Genomic DNA, 18,816 nt, shown 5'->3' on the forward strand with positions numbered 1-18,816 from the left:
TAGAATATGACACAATTGCTTAGCCACGGAAGATCCACAATTGCTTAGGTTTAAACCTTGTAAATGGTAGGATTACAATAAATGCACCATGAGGAAAGAATGCATCACTCTCAGATGATCTTGTAATCGCCGACGAAGATAGCACTACTAAGAGTAAACTTCAAAAAAATGTCTAACTTCCTTGTTATAATCCTTTGCCATGTGTGCAAAACCACCACCCGCTAGTCAAAGATTAGAGTTTGAGTAGTAATCCACACTTGCTACAAAGTCTCTCCTCGACAAAGCTAGAGAGTGTCCAAACAATAAAGACTAATGTCATAAGAACGAAAGGGTGACTACAACCAAGAGAGGAAGATAGTTAGAAGATAGGATTTGAAGGGGAGAGAGGAAAGAGATTAAGAAGAATTGCCACCGACTAAGGCCCGACCCTATTTTTCTCTCTAGTAGCTACAATAAAAATGTGGTAATTTTTGTCTAAATAATTAGATTTAGTTTCTTTTTTAATTAGAAGGAAAGACGACAATCTTACTCGTATTGTAAATGTGAGAGTATTTAAGTTAAAATCCTTTCCACCCAATAATTGATTAGATTTATAGTTACACATTTAAAAAATTAATAATCATCAATATTAAAAAAATAATATATTTTTATCATTTAGTACTATAATTTAATGATATTTTTTATTGTTTTTAAGTGAAAAGTTTAATTTCGTAAATGACGAGTTTCATACCAATTTAATTTTTGTCTGAAAACATTTTATGCAAATTTGATCAATAAATCTGACATTTGTCCTTCGATACATACATACATACATACATACATACATACATACATATACAGGTCTAGAGATCTTTGAAAAAATTAAATTTTATCCCCATCAATTGAACAAAAATTACCACATTATGCAAAAGAGAATGTGGAGGGCAGTGACAAATGTGCGAGGGTAGTGACAAGTGTGCAATACCTCAACAATATGGGAAACAACTATAAATACATAAAGATGGCAGGACCACCAGTGCAAAAATCACACATTAGTTGGCACAAAACGTCAAATACAGAGATATTGGCACCTAATGTTGGACCGGCTTCTGTGCCCACCCAGTTCATAGACTCTCATCCGCTTTTATTTTGAGTGGTTATGATTAAGTCATATTAACATTTTATATTAATTATTTTATAAAGATAATAAGACAAAGAATAATAGTGATATAAAATATTAATATAACTTAGTCGTGATCACACAAATAGAAGAAAATGAATATGTATAAAAACTGAAAGGTCAGACAATCAAGGTCGCCTAATGCTTATTGGTGCACTCCATAAATTCAAAAAGAAAAAAATATATAATATTTTGTTAAAAGAGATTAGAATAAAAGGTAAGGACAAAATATAGAAATAAAAAAATAAAGAGGAAAAGAAAAGAATATGATTATATGGTGGATATTGCAGCAAACCCAGACCTTCCATGCTCAAAGGGATGAGAGAGACAGCCAATACAGGTTGAAGTTAGATAGAATTATCATAAACTTTTTTTAGAGAGAGAGAGAGAGAGAGATTAGATGGTGGGAGAGGAGGAGATGGGGAGAGGGTTTAAGAGAGGGTTTTAGGTCCACCAACTGGTGGTTAGAGATTGAGCTCCTTAACCAAACACTTGATCTTCACCATCCAAACCAGTTAAGCAGAAGCAATTAGCCATTGAGTTCAATTGTTGAATTGAAGCAGAAGCAGAAGCAGCAAGTAGTCAAGGCAACACTTTTCCCAACTGGGTTTCAAGCAAAAGCACTTATTAGAAAAGCAGTGTTGCCCACCAAAGCCTACACACCACCCCCCAAGAAAAAAAAAGATAACCCCATTTATGGAAAAAGAGAGAAAAGTCATCATTTTTCTTGAGTGGCTCAGTAGATACTGAAAAACTTATCTCTCTGTGTGGGTGTGTGTATGTGTGCGTGCGAGTCTCACGTGGGGTTTGAATTTGACTCAGTGATGGATGGAGAATATCTATGATTGCAAAAAAGCAGAAATTTAAAGCTCTCAATTATCTCCCAACACACTAAATATCTTTTTTTTTTTTTTTTTGTTAAATAAATAATATACTTGTTGTTGTTGGGATCGGAAAGTTTGGCTCTGAGACGATCGGGTGATGTTCTCTAAGACTTTTCTGTTCCCCACACAACCCACAACTCTTGAGGGTTTCCAGGTATTTTTTTATTCTTCCATTATATATATATTTTTTTTTTTCCTGGCTTTAATCATCTTTTAGCTGCTCTCTGTCTGTCTCACTCATGAATTTCTCCTTTTCTTCGGTTCTGTTGTTCTCTTTCTCTTTCTGTTTGTTAAGATGATGATCCAGTAATTTCTTTTTCTGAAAATACACAGAGTTAGCAGATTTATTATTATTGTTATTATCATCAATTTATCTAAATATATTGTTCTTAATTTATATTTATATGTTTAATTTTTCCTTCTGTTGGGTTGATTTCTGAATTCTGTTTGCATGTATCTACTATATATGTGTGTGTGTGTGTGTGTGTGTAGAGAGAGAGAGAGAGAGAGAGAGAGAGAGAGAGAGAGAGATTCCTTCTTTTTAAGAGTTCTATGTAATTAATAATCATGATGTAATTGGAAGCTTTCAAACTGAAAAAGTTGTATAAATCCTTTGATTGCCAGAAACCTAAAAAGTTCATATGTCAGCATCATATACGTAAATGTTAAGTTCTTGCATACGAAGATTGCTTTTTGGATGATTAAATGAGCTGTTTGTTGGGCATTAATTATAAGCTTCTGTGTGTTTGTACTTGGTAGTAAATTTTGCTTTGGTGAATTGATTTTCTTCTGTGAGGATTGCCTGGAAGTGGAATCTCAACCAGTAAATTTTTCTGTATATGTCATTGGAGACTTGAGCACTTTGCTTTAATGCATTGGCTTATACTGGTGTGAGTGAGTAATAAATAATACAGTGACAATTAAATTCCTGCAAACTTGCTAGTTTTTCGAGTATGGTACGGTTTTGCCAATGATGGAAGTTCTACTCATTTTTTCAGTGTTCGGGATGAGCATGTAATTGGGCTCATATAGCTGTTAAGGGGTTGAGAGAGCTATGTCAAGTTACTATACTGGTTCGAATAATCAAAAAGATGCAACGCCAATGCTCTATTTAAGGGAACCTTTGCCTAGTTCTTATCCAGAAGCACCTCTCGTCTCTGGTAACATGATGATGTATATGAACTCTGGGTCATACTCGGACGCATTGGCTGGGAGTTCTCAGCAGCAAAACAACTTAGGCTCCTCGGTCGGGGGTTCAGATTCCAACCAGCAGCAGCATGATGTCCTATCGCATCTTGGTGGCGCGCATGTTGGAGAGCAGGGATTCAGTCCATGGAGGGAGGGTAGAAATGAGATGCTAGTTACGCACCCCATGGGTACTTCTTCAGGTATTCTTCATGGTGGACACAACTTGCAAGGTCAGGGGTTGTCCCTCAGCCTCAGTACACAAATCCCATCAGGAATGCAAATGCCTTCTATCTCGTACCGGAATAACAATATGGGTTTTGCTTCATTCTTAAGTCCTAATGCATCCGTTTCAAGTGAGGGTGACGGTAGGAATGGTTCTTTTAGAGATGAGCAGCCAAGAAATGTTGAATATTTGCAATCTGGTTTTCCGGGAGGCAATCCAGATTCAAGTAAAGGGGATTTGTCTCCATATGGGATGTCGACTATGGCAAGAACCATTCCCCATAACAAATACCTCAAAGCAGCACAACAACTGCTTGATGAAATCGTCAATGTCCAGAAAGCACTGAAGCAGCATGATAGAGAGAAGAACCAAAGCACACACAATCATCAGAAGAGTTTCAAGGAAGGAGATGATGGATCAAAGAATGATCTTGAGAGTGGAGTATCTACAAACCCTCAAGAGCCGGCCAGTAACTCACCGTGTGAGCTTTCACATGCCGAGAAACAAGAGTTGCAAAGCAAGTTGACGAAGCTTCTGTCTATGCTAGATGAGGTATGAGCAATGCATATAGTTTACTGTCTCTTTATGAGTTAATTATATGATCAATCTTGCTTGTCTGGTCAGTTTGTCATAATGTTAAGAGCTTAAATCAATTTTAGTTGCAAATTTGATTGGCATTATCCTTTTGTCTTCGCGCTTTCTACACTGTGATGATTGCTTTGATTGCTGTTTAGATGACTACATCACCTGTCTGTGTTACTTCTTATGCGTGTGATGTGTTGCATGTTTAGGCAGGTGATATTATGTAGCATGTTTATTGTCGGTGATCGCCTCATCAGTATGCTTTTATGTTGATGATATCGTTCTGTTCTCTTAGGCTCTTAGTTACTGGTTTCACAATAATGACGGAAATGATCGGTGATATGTTTCTTTAATTTTTAAAAATAGGAAATACAAAAGGATCAAGACATGCAATAACAGTCTACTTAAGCAAAACCAAACAAAATGCATAATGGTTTCGTTTTTGAGCTTGTGTCAATTGTTGATTGTTCCAACTGAAACTGATCAATTAATGATGTAGTCATACAGTGATGCATCGATAGATAAACCAACATCTGGTAACGATTCCATTACGGTTTTGTTCTTCGATTCAGACATATTTTAATGAAGAAAAAGTTTCAAGAATTTCCAAAAGTTTTGAGTATATCCTTTCATGTTTAAGGGATGTTTACACTGGCAATTGATTGATCCTCCATCTTTCCAGTTGAAGCACCTGGAGCCTTGCATTGTGTTTGACATGTGAAATAGTTGGGGCTCTCAATTTTTCTCCCAACGGAATATCTCCAAGCGGAATATATTCCAACTATTCTTTAGGTTTCCTAGGTGTCTAATAAATTGAACGAGATGCTATGGAATGAAGCATAGCATCCTCATGTGCGATTTCTAAATAAGTTTAGGCTATTGATTTATCTCAAGCTTATCATTAAAAGGTGTTTTAGATATAGGTTTTGGCTGTTTAGTTGACATGTCGATAAGCATTTTATGAAACAATTACTCTACCATTGATTGAAGGCATTTGCATATACTAGTCATTCTGCTAAGAAAATGGGGAGATGCGAAGTAAAATTGACCTCAATGAAATATTGGGGTTATTGTTCTCCTTATTTTCTTACCCCGTATGTTTACGGACTCTGATGGAACATCAAGGTGATCCTTCTATGTTGACAGTTGACGCAAGTACCCTGTTCTGCTAAGAACCAGAAACAATATAAGATGTAGAATTGACCGAAGGTACCATTGTTAATTGTTGATGCGAGTGGAGAAGGACAACGCCATTATTTGAGGCCAGAATTTCCATGGTCCCTGAGTTGCTAATGATTATATTTCTGGTTTTCGTTTCTGTTAATTGAGGCAATTTACTTCTGGAGCAGCTAATGATTACGGAAAATATTTCTACGATCATTGTTTCTTTGAGGATGTTGTAGAAATTTGTGGTTGTGGTTGGTTGTTTCTCGTAGGCCTTTGTCTGATATAATGGAGCTCCTATTTTTCCCATGAGGTGTAATGGTGTTTATATCACAATCACAGGTTGACAGAAGGTACAAGCAGTATTATCATCAGATGCAGATTGTTGTATCGTCATTTGATGCGATAGCGGGAAGTGGGTCAGCTAAACCGTACACAGCTGTTGCCCTGCAGACTATTTCACGTCACTTTCGGTGCTTACATGATGCAATCACAGGGCAGATACGAGCAACCCGTAAAAGCCTTGGGGAGCAAGGTGCCTCAGGAAGCATGAAAGGAGTTGGAATATCTCGCCTCCGTTATGTGGACCAGCATCTCAAGCAGCAGAGAGCCCTTCAGCAGCTTGGCATGATGCAACAACATGCATGGAGACCACAAAGAGGTTTGCCGGAAAGCTCTGTCTCAATTCTGCGAGCATGGCTCTTTGAGCATTTCCTTCATCCGTAAATCCTGACTTCAACCCTTTTCTCAATTTCTTTTCCGAAAACTTTATCGATTATCAGTTCTTGACGTAATTTCATGTTAATATTGATATTTTCCAGCTATCCGAAGGATTCTGATAAGATCCTGCTAGCAAGGCAGACAGGCTTGACTAGAAGTCAGGTAATGACGAAGTAATCATGTTTTACATAGCATTTTTCCTTAGGCACCACATACATACATAACAGAGAATAAGATCTTTTATCTTTATTGACTTCAATACGTATAACATTATGATCCTCGCAAAATCTGCTGAATTAGGATATGGAATGTACAGCTTGAAAGAAATTGCAAACTACAAAGCAATCCGGGAAAAGGAATAACTGTTTCGTTCTGCAGGTTCTTGCAGCTACAAGAATGCTGCATAATTCATAACAAAAATCGATTATTGAGTACAAATGTTTACATTTTTAATTTGAATTAACTCGATATGTGAAAGTTCGTGTACTCTTTTATTGCGGCGCAGGTCTCAAACTGGTTTATCAATGCACGAGTGCGCCTTTGGAAGCCCATGGTTGAGGAGATGTACAAAGAAGAGGCTGGTGATGCTGAGATGGACTCCAACTCTTCATCTGAGAATACACCTCAAACAAAAAAAGGTGACAACACGAGGACCATGGAAGACGGAGTAGAAGGTATGCAACCTAGCGCAAGTTCGACAGCCATTGAGAAATTCAGCACGGGACAATTTATGGATTCCAAATCTGACCATTTCCATGACGTGGAAATGGCTGGATCCGCTGGATATGCCAATTTCCAGAATGTGACTCGTCATGAAGCTGAAGCTGAGTACGGGCTCGTCAAGCTTAGAGAGGGGCAAAGGCCTGGTATGGATGACTCGAGTCTCTTTTCTGATGCAAATGTTCAGACTGATAGGAACAGTGAGAGGTTTACGGCAGCTGCTGCTGCATACCACATGCCGGAGCTGGGGAGATTTGGAAGTGGAAGTGGGGTTTCTCTGACATTGGGATTGCAGCATTGTGACGGTGGCGGTAGCCTACCCATCTCTAGTGGGACTCATCACGGGTTTGTTTCTGTGAGAGGGGACGATTTATACAACCCTGCAGCTTCTTCCGTAGGATCTGAGACAGCAGATTTTGAATGCCTTGATTCCGGGAACCAGCAGCAACACAGATTTAGTTCCTCCCATCTGTTACATGATTTCGTAGTGTGAAAGATGCTTCATTGCATATCCACATTACTTATATCCAAACTATTTTTGGGGCGGGGGAGAAAAAAAAAAAAAACAGACAGCGATAGGCTTTCGACTGCTTGTTGAGGAACATTCGACTTTGCGATGCAAATGGTGAAAAGGAATGTTGCATTCCGCCAGACATTGGAAACATACTACTAGTACAGTTGTAATATATGAAGAAATTGATTGAAGGTCAGCATATTTGTAAAGATGAGATACATATTCTTTGTTTAGTAAGTTGGAAGGGAAAAATGTACAATCAGTGCCAAACTCTGTTGATGGTATTGAAGAAAATAGAATAGTTCGTAATAAAGCTTGCTGGAAAGTTGTCCGCCTGTTATTTCGATGTTGCCAAGTCAATTTCATTAGGGGCAAGAAGAGGGGTCTCGTTCCCTTCGGAAGAAAGACTTGTGTTACCGGGGATATGTCGCCGTGAATGAGGGTACTCACACGAGAATATATCTCCGGTGACATGCAAGAATCCGCCCTTCTTTTGTCTCGGCATCTTGTGGCTGAAACTGTTGCTTGTATTCCCTTTTCTAATCATGGGTTGGCTAAACCCCTGAATTCTTGAAGGGCAACGTAACATAGTAAAATTCACTAGACCATCATCTAAGACCCCCAACCTCAGATTAGATCACATAGATGGAGGAGGAACTGTTGTGAGAGAGATGGGAAAGAAGATGAACAGAGAGATAAGGGAGTTGGAAGGGAGAGATGGAGATGGAGAAAGAGATGGGGAAGTTGGAAACAAGAAAAATGTTTTTGGAGATGGAAAGGGTGAGGAAATGTGGGTTCCTCCTAGCCTAGCCTTTTATTTTGTTAGGAAATGATTTGGTTCTAGCATATCGTTGTTATTATCATCGTTATGTTTTCTGATATGTGATTGACATGTCGTCGATATTTCATTTCAAAAACCAAATATCAAAAGTGAATCATTTTAGCCAATTAGGACCGCAGAGATAAAGTAGCCCATGTGTCACAAAAGTATCCAACCAAGCGGAAATTCTCTCCCACACATTTATTTGCTTTACTTACACCCCACATAAGAATTCATTATTTAATACATGTATCCAATATCATTGTTCTTCAGTCTCTATGGTCATCTGGCAAATGGTCGCATTGGACATGTGGGTATGCGGGTTGGTGGTGAGAGAGCAAGCAATTCTAAGTGACACGAACCTAGCCATTGTTCGACAGTGACAAAGTTGTTGAGCGAAAGTAACATTTTTCCGGTTGATTGGTGCAACGCCCAACGATGAGAAGTACGAGCGACTAAAAATAAATAAAGCTTGTCTGGTTTTCTTGAACTCAAAGCAAGATGTCCAGAACTAGCATAACCATATACACTAACTGTAATTGCTCTATTTCCTTGAAGATCAGTTAAATTAAAAGCAGAATGCTTAGCCCCCAAAATGAAGCAGCGGTACAAACCAGACTCGAACAAGAGAAATCACACCGAACATCATAGTTCATGTATCCTAGAAGACGAAAAGCACCCTCCTTCAAACAGCGTTGTCAAAATTTCCGTTCTTCACAACTTTTACATGTCAGAATCCATTGCCCGGTGGACATAGAGGGACTAGTCTGATTCTAAGAGCAGAAAACAGAAACTGCCTGTACTAACGAATAAACGCTAAGCAACCTGCCTGAAATTCTTCCAGAAATCAAAAATCTAATGTGAACAGACAAAGGACGGAATGTCAACCAAAGTATAGTGAGAAAATATTCCCTACTCTGTACGTCAGTTGTCAGCCCAATGACGATGGCAGTACCTACCTGAAATTATAGAAATAAGTAGTTAGGATATAACAACAGAAACATTTAGGTGTTGGAACTCAATAACGACAATTAGATGTACAAGAGTACAAACCTTCTGTACACAAGCTTCACATCCTCCCTCAACACTGGACTTTCGAGGAAGGGATCATCACTCTCATTCACATCAATGGTCTCCACTTCAAAATCCCGGTAACCACAATATTCATTCCATTCAAACCACATTTTTGCAATTGTTTCTTTTTGGAAGCAAGTGCTATGATCTTCCTCTTCAGGTGAATTAGCAGCTACCAATCTATACACGAAAACTTTCTTCTTCTGACCTGGTCTAAATGCACGACCGATGGCCTGCCTGCTCACTGAGGGGTTAAGATGTACATCCAGAAGTATTAGTCGAGAAGCCCCTACCAACGATATACCCTCCCCACAAGCCTTAATCGAGCCGAAGAAAACCTTCGCGGTGGGGGAATTGTTAAATCTATCCATAGACCATTCCCGTTGCTCAGAGCTTGACTCACCTGAGATCACAAACATTTCTCTCCCAGCACTCCACCCCTTCATTTTGACTACTAATCTCTCCAAAAATTTCAGTGGTAGGAGGTACTGACTGAAAACTAAAAGTTTCTCACCCGCTGACTCACATAAGTTCAGTATATTAAGAAAGAATCTTGCCTTGACTCCATCTTTCACATCTATTTTGTCCAAGAGCTCATCCACTCTGTCATCTGGATCAGTAGGCTTCCAAGCCAAGTTGGACAGTTTTGGGTGAAGATAAACAGCACTTCCAACAGCATTTTGCTTGAACTTTCTTGCAAACTTCTTTAATTTCTCTGTCTCGTGCTTCTGCTTGGGGGTGAGATTTAGTACCACAGTGAAATCAACTAGCCCAGGAAGTTCATCGAGGGTATCTCCTTTGTAATAATGAAGCACCTTGCTAGTCATTTCACGCAATTCGTGTATGACAGTGACTTTCCTTCGAAAATCATTATCCTTCTGTAGAGTATGCTCCACTAGTTCATAGAAGGCTGATTCACTACCAGCTTTGAACTGCTTCCTTACACCTGGTATATGCACTCTACTCATGATCCGCTTGATGATGGGTCGGGATGTTTCAGCTCTTAAAAACTTAGGACGAACAAGATTCAAAAGGTTGAATACTTCGTTAACATGATTTTGGAAAATGGTTCCAGAAAGTACAACTTTCCTAGGTGTCTGCAACTTTGCAAGGGATTGGAACACGTCAGTGTTGTCATTTCTTGGAGTATGCCCTTCATCCAGAATAAGAATTGAAGGTGCCTTCAGCAATATTTCTTGGCACGCAGTTGATACCTTGCTAGTTTCTCGATCACAAACGATAGAAGAGAATTGCTTGTACCCTAAGAAAAGGATACTCTTGTGCTCCACCCATTGTTTCAACACCTCCAGCTGCTGTGATCGATTGTCTGCTTTATTTTCATAGAAATCAATTAATGGAATATCCTCCACTTGCCAAATTTTAAACTCCTTTTTCCATGTATCCAGGATTCCCTTAGGAAGAACAATCAGGGGTCTTGCATTTGGATACTTAGCTAGAAAACTTTGCATGAAACTTATTATCATAAATGTTTTACCAGAACCTGGAGCATGGGCCAAGATGCAACCACCAGGATTATCACCAACCAAGTTGCTAACAAGAAAATTGAAACCCTCCACTTGATGAGGTTTCATTTGTTTCATATGTCTTGGGTGAGCAGATATCTCAGTAAGTATCAAACCATCCTCTGACAATTTAAATCCATCTATCTCGGCTGAATCTCTTTCTTTGCCATTCCGAGAATCAGGCATGTAAGTTCTTGTACTCCTTTTGACCTGAGGTAAACAGAAAAAAAATGATACTATGAAACTTGCTTCCAGAAGAGGCCATTTAGCTGTTGAGATATCAAATAACTTCCAGTGAGTTTACGCAGATCCGTGATCCATTTATTGATGACTTTGATTCCACAGCAATGAGGCAAATACAAAAACTAGAATTCAGGGCAAAAATAAAAAGTTCAACCAGGCAGTAACACAAATATATCACTTCCAATATGTTATAAATTCATCAAACTTCTAACAATTTATCTATCTACTATTGTTGGGTTGCTATTCTCAGAATATTATCTCCTTGTCTGAAAACCCTGGTTATCTCATTTAAATTCAACTGCTCCTGAGCCTGGTTAAGAGAGAGTAATGTGGTGGGTTCACAATCAACTATGAACATTGTCAAACACTATGAGTACGTCCTTCAGAGATACATGCTGGGTTTTTCTACCAGACAGACTTTATTGGACTTCATAATAAGTAGAGAGAAGTCAACCTTTGGTTTGCTTTCTTGTTGCAAAATGTTTAGGGAGTTGTCTAGTGCCAAAAATCATGGGGAGAATTAACAAAGAAAAAAGACAAGAAACCTATAGGGATACCCAGTTAACTTATTTTTTGACGTTTCCTTTGGAGATGCTCTAATGTGGTTGAAATTTGCTTTTGGTGAGAATCGAACCTAAGACCTCTCACTTACAATTGAAGAGGAATACCACTTACACCGTAGTACTAAGTGGCTACCCAGTTAACTAATTCACATGGTGAGTTTACTATATTGGCTGGCTCATTGAGAATCTGGGATATCCAGTGCACCAATTGATAGATAGGGGTATCTACATGTTACATCGGATTAGGTTGGGGTATTTCTCATCTAATGCAACCCTGTCACGTTGAATTTTTCTTCATGCACAACTACCTAATATTGGTCCTAACCTCCTAGAACCAAAAGAATTGAATTGACTGAATGATTGGATTAGATTGATTAGGGCTAAAAACAAACACCAATTTTGTTCAGAAACTAAGAAAAAAAATTGGACAAACAATTATGAAACCCCAATCGAAGCACGATGGTCAGTCATTCCTGCTCAGTCCATCTTGTTTAGAAAACTTTATATATATGGTCTGGTTTGGGTTTTTTCAGTTTAAAATATACGAAAACAAACAGATGCATATCAGGTTTAAAACAATGAAGCGGACCTGACCTATATAAACTAATGAAACCAACAAGAGCTGATCAGATGAAACCAACCCTATTGACAGGTTCACTGCCAACTACAAGGACATTTTACGCATTCCCTAGCCCTGTTCACATTTTTTTATACAGGCAGATAGTCAACCAGAGAGATTGTTCATAAAGGACCAGAAGAGAAGGATTAACCTTCGTGTTTCCCAAGATGGATTAAAACTATCACAAACTCTTCAAACTCATGGTTGTAGACCACAGATTCACATGTCATGCTCCTACCATTCATAATGAATAACTAGAAAAGAACCAATGTGTTATATGAGTTAGATCAACATATTAGTTCTTCAGGTTACCATGAACACCTCTTGTGGAATGTGGAAACAATAGATCCTCAACTCACAAAAAAAAAAAAAAAAAGCAATCATTTCAGAATTTTATTACTAAAGTCTCCTATTCCACTCTAGATAACAGGAGCTGAATGCTTCCTTTTCCTATATGAATTGGTACATCAATCTAGCAACATTTTGGTCGAGAAACTGAATTTCAAATTGAGCTAATACAAGGATGGTCAAATCAGCTGCTGAATCAGGCAGCCATAGGGACCTGCTCCACTAGGGGCGAGTTTGGGTAAGAACAATCAGGTTTGGGGCTGGCATGGAGACTTTTATTAAACCAGGATGTAGCAGGGCATGAATTGGTAATAACAATGGGAAACATGAATCCAAATTATTAATTTATTTAATTATTACTATTTTTTTTTAAAGAAAGCATTCTGCTGCTGTGCCCTACGTTATTGAAAAACTCATACAAGTAAAAAGAAAAGAGGGAAATGCCTTAGAATCAAGGTTCTAAAAGACGCTAGGCGCTAGTCAGGCAGCGGGCTGGGGCCTAGCACCTAAGCAGATTTAAGTAGGGAACTGTTATTAACACTCCAACAATCTCAATCTACACTCCTCACAAGTGTACGTTTCATTCTAATTATAGAAAGTTTGGAGTGCCAAATGAGATTTTGGAGTGCCAATAACAATTCCCTTTAAGTACATCCATTATATTTCGTGTAAATAAGTGTCTACATGTACTTTAAATATATATAATTTCATCATAAACTACAAAATAGAATGACATATATATTATGAAGTGTTGGAACATAATGGACACATGCAGAACAATGATATAATGTGTGTTCATTTAAGTATGCAAAAAGTCTCTTACAATTTATTGAAAAAAATAAAATGCAAAATGATAGTTAACTATTTTCTGTTTAAGTGAGTCGCGACCTAGGCGGGTCTGGGCAAGCTAGGCGGGTGCCTAGGTAGTCTAGGCGGGAGCCTTGGCAGGTCTAGGAGCCCTTTCTTAATTTTCAAATGCCCAGGCATTAATCGGCGCGGTGGCCAGCCGCCTAGTGCCTAGGCGGCGCTAGGCGGAGATTTTTAGAACAATGCTTAGAATGCTATCAATTTCATGCGTCTTCTTCTCTATTTCTAGCAACCAAAAGTGGATGCCAAAAGTTGAAAAAGACAAAAGAAAAGGGAGGGGCTGGTCATGCCTTCACAAAATAAGGGGATTGAGAAGATGAGAGTAATAGATGACTTGATTTCGTCATTGCTCCATTCATTTTGAGGAATCAAAGGAGAGTTCACAGAAAAAGAAAGCCTGAATTGATAAGGCAAAGAAGATGGAAAACGAAAAACTTTATATATGCAATACAGTAGATAATTAATATGATTGCATCTTTGGATTCAACTGACAAATTGGAGGACATGAAGTGCTTAGATGTTCCGGTTCTTGCATGTACGTTTTCCCTTTTTATTTCATTTTGTGCAGAAAGGAATTTTGATAATACTTAGGCTTATGTATCAATGTGGAGGAATTATGGGTCAGGTTCTTCATTTATAGAAACCAGTGAACAAAAATGATTTATTAATGTGGAGGGATTATGGGTCAGGTTTGGGTAAATCCATAAGGGCCCATTGCAAGATAAACGGGTATGCATTTGTGGGTGCCCACCCACAGGTAATTTCGCCAATCCTACTTAAACTCGTATAATGGGCCAACCTATCCTACTTGTACGCTGCACAAGCGAATAACAGTCTCAGAAATCGTCATAAGAGAAAGCTGATTCAATGGCTGTTAAACTTTTGTTTTCCTGTTGGTTCTAGTGTTATCACTGATACCTAGAGAGAATTGGTACATGTGCCTATAAGCCCTGTTGAAGTCGGTCTTCCAAAACAATATAAAGAAATTCAAATTCTAACTGTGTGCTTACATTAAGACAAAAATTCAAATGTGCTTTCATATTTAATCTAATCAAGTTTAAAAAAGGAACACTAACCATGCACATACCTTGTTATACTGAAACTCAAATATTGTCTCAATTGCTCTGTCAATAACCCCACAAATGCGGCAAACATATCCAATATCATCCTTCAAGACAAAAGAATGATCACAGTCACCTTCCTCTTCCCCGCCACTCATTCCTTCTACAGCAGCATCCTATCAGAAACAGCAATTGTCAACATAAGATAATCATGACAACTGTGAATCTGGAAAGTTATCGAAGATTTTTGGACAAAATATTCTTAACTCTGATGCTTATACTAGTAATTTGACATATAGACACTTTCCCTGTGAAATTGAATAGGGATGACAAACTTGCAAAAACGTACTATTTACAGGGAGATATATTTTTTTCTATCCTGTTTACTCAATATTTAAGGGTTTTTTCCTCCCTAAACATTAATCTCTGTTCAGGTGAGCAATCACTTTAATTGGGAAATGAGTTTTATTAAGCATCAGTGGCTCTATTTTTTCAGAAATAATTATTATATCAAAGACGGAAGTTGTTACTTTGAGCTCGAGCAAAGCAGAGAGAGCTGACACAATCTGCACCAAACATGTGACAAGCCAACATGTTTTTCCAATTTGGAACATAAAATACATGCACATAGCAAAGAAACATGTTATTATAGTAAAGAATGTACATAAATGAAATGATACCTTGTTAGTTTCTAAACCCATTGACATTTCATTCCAAATATCTCCCAGACCATCATCTTCTTCAACATCTGTCTGGTAATCACCATCATCTTCTACACCAACGTAAATTCCTGGGTGATTCTTGATTCCTGTTTCACTGGACAGACTTGGTTTTTGACCTGGAAGTCTGTTCTCCAAAAAGTCCCTTTCCTGAACATACGTTGACCAATCATTTGACAGATAGGATTAAATTGAGCAGGAAAGTAGAGATATTATATATAGGGCACACATACCACTGTGTTATTCATGGAATTCTGTTCTGACGATTGTCCCAAGAAAACCTCCTGGAAAGAATACGATGGTTGTGGCAAGACAACCTCTTTGAAAGGATAAGATCTCGGATCTTCACTTTGTTCCTCATCTGAATCAATGATTACCACAGGCCTCAGTGATGCAGGAGCATTATTTTCAACGCAGTCATCCTCCAAATCAATGACTTTATCACTAGCTAGTGGATTTTCAGATTTGGGAGCTTTTTTACTCTGCCTCTTGTCTTCCTCCAGGAATGCATTTGCCAGTGCAGGATACTTTGCAAAATAAGGGACCATAGTTTGGGTCTTTTTAGCAAGAACTGCCTCTATCTCCTTTGTAACACTTCCATATTCACCACAGTCTAACCTCTCCAGCAAGTTCCGTATGGCAAATGGATCAGTGTAGTCAACAACTTCTGAAGTAGACTTAGGTTTCTTCTCTACAACTTCATCATGCTTACTTACAGAGAAGTCCAAGCCATCATAATTCTTTCCGTCCAAACAGAGTTTCATCCTCTTATGCCCCTTGGAATACAAACCTGAGCTCAAATGGAAGGTAACATACAAATAGATATAAAAATGAGGATCTTGCGAAAGATAAGAAGAAAAAGAAAGCAGGCAAATTACAGAAACTCATAAGTTCAGAAAACCATCTAGCCAAGTATATCAAATCAGCATCAGCATAGGAAAGAGGAGGAAATTATATGTGAAAAACTTGGATTTTTTTCCCTTTTGTATGAGTATAAGTGGAGGATATTGTGTGCTTTCTTAATAGAAATTGCATCCTAAAGCAATGCAAGATGCATGAACATAAAAAATGAATTATATATTAATTTCAAAAGTTTACAATACAAACCTTGTATACGTACTGTTTAACACTTCACAATGCAATGCATGCACGAAAATTCTAGGCGATCATAGAAGTAGCACAACCACAAGGGTAATAGAGGTCCAGGTTAATAGTATTACTTGTTATATTTTGAAGGTAGGACAGAATAGCAGCACTGACAATATTTAAGTAACAAGAGAAAATCAATCTGCTGAGATTCAGTTTCAGCTGGACTGATGGAGACAGCTAAAAGGCAGAGTACACATTATTGGACCTAAGGTTCAATATTTTGGTCATGACAAGAACAATTTGATGAAGAAAAGAGTTGTGTAATATTAGTTAACTACAAGTTGAAAAATATGTTGTTGTTCAGCATCAATCTATTTATGTTTCTTTGTTTGCCGAGTCAGATAGCTGATTTATAAGACAATAAAAAACATACATCTAGCCTCAAAGCTAGAAAACTTCTGATGAAAACAAAAGCAATATATCAGAGCTGAAATTTTTTAATACGAACGTCAGCTTCTAGATTATATCCATACAGCCTAACTCTCATGGAACATGAAAAATTCACAAATCACAAAATATTTTATTAGTTGGTGACGTCAACTATGGAGAATGGAATTCACAACGTTTGCCCAAAACCTTAACTATTAAATTTCAAGACTGCATTAGTGGGGCTTTTCAAGGCATGCTACTACTTGTTCACAGTAGAAGCAGACCTAACACCGTTTGGTAATTTGCAACAAATAACTTTGGCAAGAAGAACAAGTTCTCTTTTTTGGATAGCACAGAATCTGCACAAGGTGTTGCGCTTCCAAAGGCTGTATGTCTTTCATACCCCACTTCTTGTGCCCTCAACCCAAATAAAATAAAAACTTATTTCTCAGTTTCTCAACAATAGCTACACAATAGCCACAGACTACTGAATTAGCCCTAATACAAACCACAAACTACAGAACCCTAATAACCCACAATAACTAAACAATCCCTACAATTTTTCTTTGTAATCAAATTTCTAATCTTCAAGTCCCCATTTTAATGCATAAAAAATTTCAATTTTTTTCAACCAAAACGTTAATTTCACAAAATGTAATCCCACACAAATGGTTTGTCACAAGCTCAACCTGCATTTCTCTCACATGCCACAACAATCCAAATTTCCAGATACACACACACACACACACACACACACACACACACACATGTATAGAGAGAGCGAGAAGCTTACTGTCATATGTAGTTTTAATGGGGGATACATCAATTGGTGACTCCATGGCTCAAACACTGAGAACACAAGAAACCCAAAACAAAAAGTCGGTCACTTCCATTAACCAAAAGACAAACCGAGATGACAAAATCGCCATTTTTGTACAATGGAAACACTTCCGAGCTAAAGGAAAAAAAATCAAATTAAAAGAAGCAAAAATCAGAAAAAGAAAAAAAAAAAAAACCTTAAATTTGGGAATTTAGAGAGGAAAAAGCAATCGCATTTGGCTTCCGAGTACGAAACAGCCACTCCCTCTTGCCCTCGCAAAAGACTCTCGGAGCGAGAGCGTCGGTACGAGCGTGACGAGTGTCCGTACACAAACCCTTTTACAGCAGCAGCTGCTTCTCCTTCAGGCGTCAGCGAGGAATGCAGAAATGAAAGCTTCAGAGAGAGAGAGAGGAGCTTTGTGTGTTGGGGGCGGACCGTGTGAAGGTGTGAGGGAGTGACGTGGCGGTATTTGATTTGTTGGTGGGGTGGGGTTCGCTTGCAGTCGTCATTGTCACGCAAGGAATCGGAAAGCGACTTGCGGTCCCGCAAAGGGATATGAGGGATGTTTGGATACGTGAAAATACAGCTCCCGGGACGGTACAGATTCAGGCCAGTGTTTGGCATGCGTTGAAATTGAAACGACACCTGTGTCCATATTTTGCCAATTTTGGTAAAAAGTTAAAAGCTAGGGTGACCTAATTTGTTTATACTCTTTTTCGCTTGTCTACGCAAAAATGTAATGAATATTTTAATGATAGAGTACGGGTCAAAACCGTAACATGTGACTTGACACAATGTACAGTTATTAATAGAGATGTGTTATCCACACATTCCTTTTTACTTCTCACACATCGTTGTTAATTTCTGTTCGTTGATTTTCTTCAATTCATCCGATCCGACGGTTAAAAACCAAAAAGGTGTGGGAGAAGTAAAAAGAGGTGTGTGGATATCACATTCCTTATTAATATTTGAACTTAATTATAGATTTTCAGTTCAATACGTGTAAAATTATCGAGTGTAACAGTAACACTACGGGTCATATGTGAGATCTTGCCAAGCAATAGATATATGACGCCAATCGGTGATAAATAAAAATTAATATTTAATGGACTACATTTTAAAATAATGTAATTTAGAATAATAATGTCACTTAGTACTACGGTCTAATATTATTCATCTTCACTGGTAGGTAAGTAAGAAGTCTTAGATTCGATTTTCGCCAAAAGCAAATTTGAATTACAATATTGTTAGTCCATTGTAAGACTAAGTCCATTCTCTTCCCTTAATGTAGATAATATCGATTGTTAAAAAAAAATAATAATTTGCTTTCCCATATGAGCTGATGATGTCATGCCTTAATTCTAAGGTATACTATGGAGGTAGAGGTAGAGGTGTCTAGTACTAAGCCAATATTATGTGTGGACTAGTTAATGCTGCTAGTGGCATAGTGTTAGCGTCACTACCACTATTAACTAGCCCACATTCAT

General features: G+C 38.1%; 2 protein-coding genes across 2 annotated transcripts; one reads left to right on the top strand and one right to left on the bottom strand.

The window, feature by feature from the left end:
• The first annotated feature begins 1,401 nt into the window (after positions 1-1,401).
• LOC137729788 (BEL1-like homeodomain protein 7) lies at positions 1,402-7,494 on the top strand. The gene is made up of 5 exons (XM_068468810.2): positions 1,402-2,197; positions 3,042-4,006; positions 5,543-5,922; positions 6,022-6,082; positions 6,426-7,494. The coding sequence occupies exons 2-5, from the start codon at positions 3,098-3,100 to the stop codon at positions 7,131-7,133; spliced, it is 2,058 nt and encodes a 685-aa protein (XP_068324911.2). The 5' UTR covers positions 1,402-2,197; positions 3,042-3,097; the 3' UTR covers positions 7,134-7,494.
• Positions 7,495-8,365: 871 nt separating this feature from the next.
• On the bottom strand, positions 8,366-17,901 carry DRD1 (SNF2 domain-containing protein / helicase domain-containing protein). Its single transcript, XM_068468809.2, has 7 exons — positions 17,526-17,901; positions 17,303-17,358; positions 15,225-15,781; positions 14,953-15,141; positions 14,299-14,448; positions 9,028-10,781; positions 8,366-8,933 (listed from the first exon to the last, which is right to left on the bottom strand). Exons 2-7 carry the CDS (start codon positions 17,346-17,348, stop codon positions 8,930-8,932), a joined length of 2,700 nt encoding a protein of 899 aa, XP_068324910.2. The 5' UTR covers positions 17,349-17,358; positions 17,526-17,901; the 3' UTR covers positions 8,366-8,929.
• Positions 17,902-18,816: the final 915 nt, after the last annotated feature.

This window comes from Pyrus communis, chromosome 10 (genome assembly GCF_041283825.1).
Source record: "Pyrus communis isolate YQ-2024b chromosome 10, ASM4128382v1, whole genome shotgun sequence".
NCBI lineage: Eukaryota > Viridiplantae > Streptophyta > Magnoliopsida > Rosales > Rosaceae > Pyrus > Pyrus communis.

Bases quoted from the DNA above. Each gene is read 5' to 3' on its own strand.
- DRD1 (XM_068468809.2), bottom strand. From the start codon at position 17,348: ATGGAGTCACCAATTGATGTATCCCCCATTAAAACTACATATGACA. The intron at 15,782-17,302 runs GTAAGCTTCTCG...ATTTGAGCTCAG, and splicing joins CATTAAAACTACATATGACA to GTTTGTATTCCAAGGGGCAT. The intron at 14,449-14,952 runs GTATCATTTCAT...TGTTTCTGATAG, and splicing joins TGGGTTTAGAAACTAACAAG to GATGCTGCTGTAGAAGGAAT.
- LOC137729788 (XM_068468810.2), top strand. From the start codon at position 3,098: ATGTCAAGTTACTATACTGGTTCGAATAATCAAAAAGATGCAACGCCA. The intron at 4,007-5,542 runs GTATGAGCAATG...TCACAATCACAG, and splicing joins TTCTGTCTATGCTAGATGAG to GTTGACAGAAGGTACAAGCA. The intron at 6,083-6,425 runs GTAATGACGAAG...ATTGCGGCGCAG, and splicing joins CAGGCTTGACTAGAAGTCAG to GTCTCAAACTGGTTTATCAA.